This window comes from Pleurodeles waltl, chromosome 3_1 (genome assembly GCF_031143425.1).
Source record: "Pleurodeles waltl isolate 20211129_DDA chromosome 3_1, aPleWal1.hap1.20221129, whole genome shotgun sequence".
In the NCBI taxonomy this organism is placed as follows: Eukaryota; Metazoa; Chordata; class Amphibia; order Caudata; family Salamandridae; genus Pleurodeles; species Pleurodeles waltl.
The window spans coordinates 917,124,658-917,136,850 of record NC_090440.1 but is presented as its reverse complement, the minus strand read 5'-3'; the positions used below and the strand labels follow the sequence as shown (position 1 = coordinate 917,136,850).

The window sequence follows — 12,193 nt, the reverse complement described above, 5'->3', positions numbered from 1 at the left end:
ACACATGGGAATCAAATGGCAGGCTGCTCCCGTTGGAAATACATGTTTTACTGAGAATATCAGACTTAATTCTCATACGGCTGAAAAAGACAGAGTGAATTTACAGAAAACATTCTCTCATTTTAGTTTCTGGAGCACCTTCCATAACCTCTACAGGAAAATCATGAGAAAATAGTTTTCTCTCAAACATGATTGATGAAATCCCAACAGAAGACTTTTCCATGTGGTAGATCACTGTAAAACACACCACAATTCCGCGCATTAGTATGGTACCATCAATAAATGATTTACATTGTAACTAAAATATGTTATCAACCTTTATACGTTCTCCTTGATTTGACCCTCAAAACCTGCCATTCACTACAATGCATTTCAGTGGGGTGTTATCATGTATATTGGTCCCAAGATGGTTGCCAATACTTCCTGGTTGCAGTGCTGACAGCCAGTTACGTCTCACAATGAGATCTGTGCTTGGGCTTTGCCCAGATATATAAATTTATTTTCCTTTAATATCTCAAAAACTACTGAATGGATTTAAACCAACTAACACAAAGGACACTTTCTGACCAAAATCTACCTTTCTGCCAAATTTGGTGCACTTCCATCGAGCACTTTGGACTGTAGTTGTGTCTAAACATCCCTACTGAAATGGCATGGGAAAAAAACATTTTGAAGACCCCCTTTTCCTCTGGCCTGGTTCACGAATCACCCTGAAACTTTCAAGACAGCAGCTGAAGTGAGTGACAAACTAGTTTTGAGAATTTCATTACAATTTGCCAAATCGCTCCAAAGTCATATATATATACTGTATATATATACACATCACACACACACACACATATATATATATATATATATATATATATATATATATATATATATAGTGAGAGATAGAGAGAGAGAGAGAGAGAGAGAGAGAGAGGGAGAGGTGGGGGGGTTGAAGATGATCTTTTCTTCAAACTCTCAAATAAAATAAACTTTCATCAGCTTTAAAACATCTTCATCAAATTTAAAAACATCTCTAGGTCTCTTGACACATTTCACAAACTAAGCTTCTAAATCCTAAGACTTACTTGAGCAGCAGCTCGATGTTGTGTGCCAGAAGAGTCCAGTTGGGCAGCACAAGGATTCCATATCACATGCTTGGGGAAGGCATATACTTCCATCAGTACCACATAAGCAGCCAGCGCCTTGAACACAGCTTCCAGCACAGGTGTTACACAAGGGGTATGAGGCTACAGAAAGAGAATAGAAGGATGTTGGAAGGAAGATCAAATCAGCACATTCTGAAGTCAATACTTTGCAAAAACAATAACACGTGTCACAACTGCAGATTGTCAAAAACCAGTTGGAAAAGCTATCCTGAAATAATTGGGATTCACAATATGTTATGGCTATTGGCAAAATGGACAGATGCTTTCATGTCATCAAGTTACTACTTGTCACTTCAGAGGCACAGCAAAGTCAATTCAATCCCTTTTAGTACTTCCCTTGGAAAAACTATCTCTATCTTGATCAGAATGGACCAGTGGGAGCAGCACATTGAACTTACAACATGTCTTCCCTCTTGTGGGCCATCTTCCATGCATCAAAATCACCATTGGTTAATCACTCTTTGGATTGAAGAATGCACCTCATGTATTGTTTGCCCCTAAACCAAGCTACTAGATGGATGGCATAGACAACAAGGCACAAAGAGGACTACTTCCTTCTGAACACCTTGAATTTCCGGTTCATTGTGTCCATGCACCACTTCTCACAGGCAAAAGGCAGAGATCAGGCCTAGAGACACAGCACCAAGAAGCGGAACCACTGGGCATTGCTTAATAGTAAGTATGTGCATTTGAGAGTGGGCCACTATACTTCATATCAAGTCTTGTCAATGGAAGTCAGCATAGGTGACAGGAATACAACCCCTCACCACCACCTGAGTAAGACAAGGTATGGTAGAATCTCCAAATGAAAGGATGGTTTTGAGTTAACAGAAGACCAAGCATTGAAAGAATGATTGTGGCTTTATAGGAGGAAGAGAGGAGATTAAAGCTGAAAGGAGGAAGTCATAATTAACAATTGTCCTAACTTTGAATGACTGAAGTTGCACAACTTAAAAACTGTCATTTTACCCATAAAATGAATAGGATAAAGGAATATAAAAAAGACAACATATACATTTTTGAGGGAACTTAAAAAACGGTATATTCCTCAACGTTGCCCAGGAAATATTCCAACCCTCTAGTTTCAATCTGGGGAGCAACTATGAAACAGAAAACACAGATTCAGGCTAAATGCCACGCCTTTTCAAAAGGAAGGGAACCTGTGTGGTTTTCTTTGAGCCTCTGTCCAATAAGGTGGACAATGTTGATAGCAAAATGACCAATCCTGAAATCAAATGATGCTTCTAAACACACAGGTATCTGAGACAGAAAGAAAACTGCAGATGAACAATTGACAACAAAGTTGGCACTGTCAGTGGCCACAGGGTTTGGTTATATCTATGCTCCAGTTTGAAAGAAATGTTGAGCCACTCTTCAAGTAGAGGAACACCGACAAGGTGAAGTTAATCAGATCTCAAGTGCATCCAGATAGAAAAGATCAGATCCATTACTTTCTGACAATTTTCATCCCAGCAAGGGAGAGTAACCCGTGGAATTAACAGGGTAGCAAACTACTGCGGAGACAGGCCAAGTCCAGCATAGAGGTCTGGGGCCCTCTTTAGAACCAGCAGATTGCAAAACATTTGATGATCTCTTGTCGGGGAGCGGTCTTTAAACAATAGTTCAAATTTTATGCCTCAGAACTATTGTTCTCCTGATGTATGACCATATTTAGAAAGAATAAAATATTTGATCTCAAGGAAGGAAGTGTATCTTGGTAAGGATGACCAAATATCAGTGTTCCACCCAACTGGGATAATTTATTAATGTAAAACTTGTATATTCTCATATAGACAAAATTAAAAATGAGACGATTTCAAAGGTCTATAAGAAGGGGCACAGTGTTAGCTATCTTAATGTAGGAATTGATTTTCTTGCTATCCTATGTCTCAGAAGAGATTGGAAGTTCCTTTCAACCAATGCTACCTGATCCGGGTACTTCCCTGTTCGTGGCCTAACAGAGATGAGGATTTGTCACAATATTTGCTCATCACAAAGAAGAGTACAACAGAAGTGGAGTGTGCTACACTTCAGATATAATATTGATAAATCTGACCATTTGGCAAGTTGTGTCTAGCATCACCTGTTCCTTTCACCTATAGTAACTGCTTGGGTAGCCCTGATTTGCCTCACCTGCTCATCCTAGATCTCAGGTTCCTGTACAGATCCTTGCTTTATATTCTTGATCAACAGTTGGGGGGGCATTTGTGTGCCCTCAGTGACAGGGATGACCCGCCAACCAATAGGAATGGATGTTATCTGTGACACCTATAACCCGTCCTGGATTGCACCTTTAATGGCAAACATTGAACTCATCTAATGCTGCTATTTAGTGTAGAATCTCCAGCTCTTAGGAAAGATTTGAGGGGGTAATGATACTCCAGATCCAAAGCTTGTCAGACAAACACTCTTTCTTGAGTTTCTCAGTAAGTATTTAGACTTCAAGCATTACAAAAGTGAGAGATCTGTTGTTCATGTCTAATGTCAACCAAATGCTTTAGAGATCCTAAGCTCGACCTTAATGATTCATTGGCTGTGCTGTGCATCCTGACCAACTTCAGTCAGCTGCTTCAATTATCTAAAGTGGCTAAGCTATCACGGAAATGTATATTTGGCATACCTTTTGCCTTCTTCTAGGGGCACTTTGACCACTGTGGGACAGTTTTACCATGACAGTAGTAGATCTTCTCTGCAACATACCACAGGAATCCATTGGGCCTGTATTTGAGGTTCATTTTTATACCTGTATGGATATCACAACTTTACATCAAACTGACTGCTTTTCAAGATTCAGCTAGGCTCCTTTTATGATTTTTTAAATAGCATTTGAGATATAGGTTCTTAAAATGTGGACTTCAGTACCTGGTCCTGAAAAGTGCAATCCAACGGGTTACTTTGAAAATGTTATGGTCACCCACTCCAGTGTTCCATTTGTAAGCAACAAACACAAACAAGTTGAGGCTATCCTAAAATGGTTTTATTCTGGATTATAGTTTAACGTCTATAATCCATATTAAGCAATTTATATAATCTGGTCAGAACATGGTTCATTTGTATTCCCGTAATTTGATACTGCCACAAGGTTCTGACTTCAATATGACACATCCCTGCTGCTTAAAAGACAGTACTGTCTGCTGATATTAGACACAGTGGCATTGTAAGGTTTTATCTATTGAAAAGATTCTGGCTGACTGTTGTGCTCACGAGGCTATTTGTGTCCCCTGGGGACGAGAAACGAACATAGGTATGAAACATTTTGTTCTCATGTCACACTCTTACGAGCCAAAGAATAGTTCCTTGAATCCAGTCAGTTCCATCAGCTGCTTCTCCTCTTCCTTCCAAACCTGACTGTTCAAACACCACCACATATCTCAATATATGCACATAGCCACAAATGCCAACCTTCATGTAGTTTTCTAGAAAGATAATTATTTTACACCAGCCCCATTGAGAAAAAGCTAGTTGTCTAAACAGTGCAATACATGTTCAGTGGTAAATAAACCATCCAACACGACCCTGCAGTGATGACTTTCCAGTGACCTACGGCTTTCAGTTCCAGCTTCTGACTTGTGTATTCGCCATTCAAAGTAAATAACCAACTTGTCACTGATCCCGAATAGGTTGCGTGATGGCTCTCTGTTTTAGGTAATGAACCTTTGGTGTGGTGACCCCTGGGTGCAGGAGGAGCTTTGCTTGAATGTGCTCTGCTGTAAGATTACATTTACACAAGAACCCTAATAAACCCACCCCTTCAAAAAAGATACTTTTGGATTCTGTAGAAGACATTTCTGTATAAGAAAGTAAACAGACACTTACCATTGCAAATCACTGCTCCTGCAAAGAAAAATAAAAGAAGACAATCATTCAGCCACTGCTTACTTCTCTAAAGAAATAAAATATCAGAATATAAATCTTAAAATAATTATTAGTCACAACTATTATCATCTGTGCATCTTTGAAACACTTAAAGGGACATACTTAAGAGCCCCTAGTTTAAAGTTAGTGCCGCATTATCCTCATTCTTTGCACTAAATCGGCACTAAAGTGTTTTTTTCCACGCCCCATATTTACAAAGTGGTGCAAAGCATGCATTGTGCCACTTTGTAAAGCCTTGTGCCAAATAATGCCTGTGCCAAGCATAATGTATGCAAGAGGGGCAGTACCTCTAAAATAAATCTTTGCACCATTTTTTGTGGCCTTTTGAACACCTGCACAGAGCAGATGTTAAAATGAGGCTCCAGTTGTTTATAGTGGGCCTTTAGGTGCTTTGCAGGATTACCACCAACATTTTTGATGTTCCTTAACTACCGCCATGCTACATTGTATGTTAAATATGGCACATGCATGGTGCCGTTGGGTGGGCGCTAAGGGGCGCAGGAAAAGTGGCGCTGCATATGATGCAGTGCCACTTTTCTTAAATTAGGCCCTTTGTGAGCCTACTGACTGAAACAAGTCTTGTTGAATTCCATATGGACAGGAGATTATTTATGCACTCAGACTGTCTGGTCTATAATTCAATATAGTCCATGGGGGGCAAAATTACCTGTATAAAAGTCTGTCTCTAATTTTCTTATTACAGGTGACTTGTGATATCCTTAGTCACCTGTAATAATGAAAGTATGTAGCCCCTCAACTGCATTAACTTATTACAGTCAAGGTGTGACATCACAATACATGCTGCCAGAGCAGCAACCAGGGGAAAGTCAGGTCACAAATAATTAAAGCTACCCTTTGAAAAACAAAAACAAAACATGCCTTTTCTTCTGCTCTATTTGTCTATATATCAGTGCTTAATTTGTGCTTGTTGTTTCCGGTGTGGAGCACCGGCACTTATTTCTGGTGGCCGGTGTTTAGTTTTCTGTCTCAAGCATTTCATGCGAGCAAAAGACATGTGGGAAAGACGGAGGAAGAGAAACACGAAAAAGCGTCAGAGAGGGGAAAAGCAGGAAGCTGCAAGAGTGAGCTGAAGGGGCAGGGATTAGTTGTCAATCGATCGAAGACGCCCGAGGAGGCTTCAGGATTACGCTGCCTCAACATTATGTGCTCGCACTTTTAATTGCAGCAGCTGCGTGTTTAATAGGAGAGCTTCAAGCACTGGCACCTTTTCATTGACAAATTAAGCACTGCTATATATACAATGATACTCGAAAGGAGCCATTTATGGGAAGATTCTTATTTTTTCAGTACATTAGATATACACAGGAAAGATAGAATCGCTCTGCATTTTACTTCACATTCTGAGCTACAGATTTTTAAAAAAAATCTGATTTGTGTAAACTGATTACAACACCTTTTTGAAACAAATATCTAACTGCTGTTTGGTGTGTTTACTTTTTGCACTACATATTTCAATTGTAGTCTTCAGGGTTACAAGCTGCTATCTCAATCATATAAAAGAGCACACAACCAACAATTTAAGTGGTTAGTGGAATGGGTTATGGTGAGATCATGTATTACAAGGAATAAAGTATCTCCTGCGTTAAAATATAAGGGCATTCAAAGTTACCTCAGAGTTCTTTGACCTTATAAAAGAATTCAGCCTTCGACCTCATTCCTCTATCTGGTCAGAAACTCATCAATGACTCGCAATATCCTTATAATGTACAGCGGGGGTACTTTGTCCTAAATTAATATCTGTGGCTGTGCCTAATCAAGATAACCTGTTACCAAGGCACTTCCTTTTGAGCTCACTCAGAGCTCAAGGGAATGTTTTGGCAGTTCGAAAACGGCAGTTTACCATTGCTGACGAAGGCAATAGGCCTGACCCTATATTTGTGAGATGAACATGTTCTGTTGAGATCAACATTAAACCGGAGAGAGGAAGAGCAGGAATGTGTGTTCACTTTTGAACGTAGAGTCTGTGTGTATATCGTCATTATACTATAACCCTTGGCCTGCAAGGTACTAAATACAAAAGTTCAAACTGAACCAGAGATTGACCTAATCTGTGCCAGAGAATTTGTAACTTTAGCTGTGACAGTAAATCTTACCTGTGTCCGACAATAAATCAGACAGAAACAGATATTGCACCTTTTTGTGGACACCATATTAAATCCCACTGTGCAGTAGAAAAAAACATTTCTGTCATAGAGCAGCCCTCTTGACGCAGATAATATGCCGAGTTGAACCTAAGATTAAGCACATCTGCGCAGGTGATTGAGGACAGATGTGCCCGAGACCATGCCAAGGTCAAAGAGACACTACAACAAACTGCCTGATATAGCCTCAAATGTGGCAGAAAATAATCCCAAATTAACCACAGAATAGATCCAACTATGCCAAACAATAAACTGAATCTGTGTCAGATAAGTTTCACCAAAGTGTTAGAGAATAATTCCAAATTATCCAAAGGAAAACCTCCAACTGTGCTTGATAAAAAACCGTATTGCACAAGATAAGATTCCCAAATGTGCCAGCTAATATTACTGGCTGTGCAGGTAAATAAATGCAACTGTGCCTTAAAATATGCCCAAGATCCCGAACTACGCCATAGGAAAACACCAGCTGCTGCACAAAGTAATTGTTAAACAGAGCAAGTCCAGCCGTGTCAAAGACTGTCCCATCAGGCTCCCATGACTGCCAGATAAGACTTCCATTACTGCCAGATAATATACCCAAATGTGCCAAAACAAGTTCGAACTGAACCAAATAATGATCCCAAATGTGCCAGATATAATCCAAAGAGTGGGAGAGAATAAACAACTGCCCCAGATTGTTTCATGATTGAGTATGGGCATGGTATCAAAGAACATTTGAATCATTATGACATCTAGGGGGTCATTCCAACCTTGGCGGTAAAAGGCACTTACCGCCGTGCAGAAGACCGCCAGAACACCGCCGCGGCTGCGGTACACCGCCATGGTCATTCTGACCCACAACAGGCAAACCGCCAAAATACAGACATCCACAAAAGTCCGCCACACCAAAGGGCAGCGAGAAACTGGCGATGACCAAACCTCCACCGTCACACCAACAGAAATACGCCCATGCTATCACGACCCACGAATCCACGCGGCGGTCTTTCAACCTCGGTATTCCATTGGCGGTACACACCGCCGCGATCAAAATACACACACAGCTCCAAAACACCGCCACATTGGACAATTCGAAATACACACACCTGATACACATACAAACACCACTCCCACACGCCCAACACAATATAAAACACCCACCCACATCACCCACAAGCCTCCACTCCAACAGAATCTGGAACACGCACAGAGAAAAGACATCTGAGCACCCAGACGCGCATTTTACTGTCACCCAGCAATATTACCACGCACTTCACACAACACACCAATACACAGCACCACACAATCCACCCCACACATCACCCACACCACCCCATGGCACCGCAAAGACACCCCAGGTTTTCTGAGGATGAACTCAGGGTCATGGTGGAGGAAATTGTACGGGTAGAGCCAAAGCTCTTCGGGACACAGGTGCAGCACACCACCATTGCCAGGAAGATGGAGCTATGGAGCAGAATAGTCGACAGGGACAACGCTGTGGGACAGCACCCAAGAAATAGGGACGACATCAGGAAGCGGTGGAACGACCTAAGGGGGAAGGTGCGTTCCATGGTATCCAGGCACAACATCGCGGTGCAGCGGACTGGCGGCGGGCCCCCACCTCCTCCCCCAGAATTTACAACATGGGAGGAGCAAGTCTTAGCGATCCTTCATCCTGAGGGCCTCGCAGGAGTAGGTGGAGGAATGGACTCTGGTCAGTCTCATCTTCACTACTTCACCCCCCCACCCCACCAGCATGCCAACTCATACCCCCACCCTCACCCCCACCCCATCACACCTACTCCTTGCAAATGTCTCACCATCACAACCCACCCATCCCAACCCCAAACCCTGCATGCGACCACAAACCATGGACACCCATCACCAAAGCATGCCCACTGCACATACCCATCCCCCCCCAAACCACCGTCACAACAGCCCCCACAAGGGAATGCCGGGCACCCACCCATTGCACGCTATGGCACACGCAGAAGCAATAACCATACTTTTATACCCCTGCAGGACCCGAACGCCACGTCACCGCGCAGGAGGGTCCACAAATGTCCACTCCACCACCAGAAGAGGCCCACAGTGATGACAGCACCTCTGTCTCCCTGGATCTAGATGACCAGCCCGGCCCATCGGGGACCTCGGGACAGTCGGTTCCCCTCAGACAGCCACAGGCCACAACAGACCTTCCCCCCTCTGGGAACACCAGCAGAGCACCCACCCAGCGGGCCCATACCTCTGTCCCCAGGACACGTCAATCAGCGGTGTGTCCTCCACTACAGGGAACCCAGGCCAACCCAAAACCCCAATAACAACAGGGACCTGGGGGCAGTGGTAGTGGGCACACGGTCCAGGGGGCAGAGGCCCAGGGAAACAGGGGAACTGGGAGGGCTGCTGTGTGACAGGGGGGGACAGGCCCAGGGAACCCACTCTCCACGAGGCCCTCTCCTCCATCATGGGAGCATACCTTCATTCCCAGGAGACAATGGTAACAGTACTGGCCAGGTTTCACGAGATCCAGCTCCTGCAGGAGGAACAGTATATGGGGTTCAGGGATGAACTACGAAACATCAGTTCCGCCATGAGCACCATCGTAGGGGCTCTGAATCAGGTAGTCACCACATTGCGGGACACTGTGGCACCACAAAGGGCCCCTCACACTAGCATGGACCAAGAACTGCCGACCACCTCCGCCGGCGCTAGTGGACAGGAGGCCCCGACACAGGACCAACAGGCCACCAGAACCCCACCCCCTGCAGAAGGAGAACCACCCCGCAAGCGGGCCTTGAGATCCAGGAAGAAGACAGAGTAAGAAGCCAAGACCCCCGCCAGGAAAGGATACCTCCCTGATTGTCATCCCACTGTCCCACATTGTCACCCTCTCCAACCTTAAACTGCCCCTGCTCCACTTTCCACAGGCATTTGGACAATGCACCTGTGATACTAATAGTCTGGACTCTGCCATGGACATCCCTCCACCATCACCCCTCACCGAATTGCAACCACCCACCAATATAGAGCACTATAATAAACACACTTATTGCACAAAACAATCTGGAGTCTGGCTGTGATTTTGAACAAATGTATTAAACATGACCGTGCCAAAATGTTTATTTACATTGTGATGACAACATACCACTGTCACACAGCTGTAGTCCATGGGGAAAAAAAGCAGATATCACGCAGTGGGGCCCACATCCCTGAAATCGGAAGGGAAAGTCACAACTCACTTACCATACACTGGGGAAAAAGGTCAGACAGTAGAGAGGTAGTAGTCTTTAAGTAAATGTAATATGCCGGTGTGGATCCTTACCTGTGTGTCATTGGAAATATTGCTGTATTACTGTGTTCCTGTTGTCTATGTCGTCCTCTTTGGCTTCCTCGTCTTCACTCTCCACAGGCTCCACAGCTGCTACAACACCACCATCTGGACCATCCTCCTGCAGAAAAGGCACCTGTCGTCGCAAAGCCAGGTTGTGAAGCATACAGCAGGCCACGATGATCTGGCACACCTTCTTTGGTGAGTACATTAGGGATCCACCTGTCATATGGAGGCACCTAAACCTGGCCTTCAGGAGGCCGAAGGTCCGCTCGATCACCCTCCTAGTTCGCCCATGGGCCTCATTGTACCGTTCCTCTGCCCTTGTCCTGGGATGCCTCACTGGGGTCAGTAGCCATGACAGTTTGGGGTAACCAGAGTCACCAATTAGCCACACACAGTGCCTCTGGAGTTCACCCATCACGTAAGGGATGCTGCTATTCTGCATGATGTATGCGTCATGCACTGACCCAGGGAACTTGGCATTAACATGGGAGATGTACTGGTCAGCCAAACAGACCATCTGGACATTCATGGAATGATAACTCTTCCTGTTTCTGTACACCTGTCCACTCCTGCTGGGGGGGACCAAAGCAACATGTGTCCCATCAATGGCACCTATGATGTTGGGAATATGTCCAAGGGCATAGAAATCACCCTTCACTGTAGGCAAATCCCCCACCTCAGGGAAAACGATGTAGCTGCGCATGTGTTTCAGCAGGGCAGACAACACTCTGGACAACACCTTGGAAAATATAGGCTGGGACATCCCTGATGATATGGCCACTGTTGTTTGAAATGACCCACTTGCAAAGAAATGGAGTACTGACAGAACCTGCACTAGAGGGGGGATCCCTGTGGGTTGGTGGATTGGTGACATCAGGTCTGGCTCCAGCTGGGCACACAGTTCATGAATAGTGGCTCGGTCAAGCCTGTATGTCAGTATGACATGTCTTTCCTCCATTGTCGACAGGTCCACCAGCGGTCTGTACACGGGAAGATTTCTCCATCTCCTCGCATCTCCCAGCGGACAGTGCCTATGAAGGACAACAGCGAGCACAGAGTCAATCAACCCACAGGTACGTTCCCACAGCTTGCACATAACACGATTCCCAATGCATTGAATGACTTGTATGAGTGTCGATGCAAGGCCTAGGTATGTGTGACGCAGTAGAAAGTAAGCCATGTGGGCCCTTGAAATGGCGGTTGCCTGACCTGTGAAGTGCGACAATGGGATGTGAGGTCAATGCGCTGGCGTGCACACCGTGGCGGTAGGCGGTCGAAGACCGCGGCGCAAAGCAGCATTGGTTAACATAGAACCCTATGGGTCTCAAGAGCCAATGATGATGTGCGCCGGCGGTCGCGGTACGCACCGCCGCGGGCGTGACCGCCATTTTCTATCTGCATAATCACTCGATACCTGATCTTCCACAGGAGAGGACCTACACTGCAAGTGCTGCTGTGACCTCGGTCTGGAAGAGACAATGGCTCATGCGACTGGGGAAAGGGCCCCTGCCTTCACTGCTCAGGAATTGGAGAAACTTGTGGATGGGGTCCTCCCCCAGTATGCGCTACTCTACGGTCCTCCAGACCAACAGGTAAGTACACTGGGACCATGCTTTGTGGGCAATGGCTGTGTTGAGTGGGGTGGATGAAAGATGGTGGGAAGGGGAGCGATTGAGGCATGCATCAAACGA

General features: G+C 44.8%; 1 protein-coding gene across 1 annotated transcript in view; it reads right to left on the bottom strand.

Moving 5' to 3' along the window:
- Positions 1 to 12,193, bottom strand: part of LOC138284756 (uromodulin-like) — a 95,382-nt gene that overhangs the window by 72,027 nt on the left and 11,162 nt on the right. The window contains exons 2-3 of the mRNA XM_069223893.1: positions 4,971 to 4,988; positions 1,074 to 1,235 (exon numbers count right to left, since the gene is read on the bottom strand). Coding sequence (XP_069079994.1) covers positions 1,074 to 1,235; positions 4,971 to 4,988 — 180 coding nt within the window. The remainder of the gene's footprint in view (positions 1 to 1,073; positions 1,236 to 4,970; positions 4,989 to 12,193) is intronic.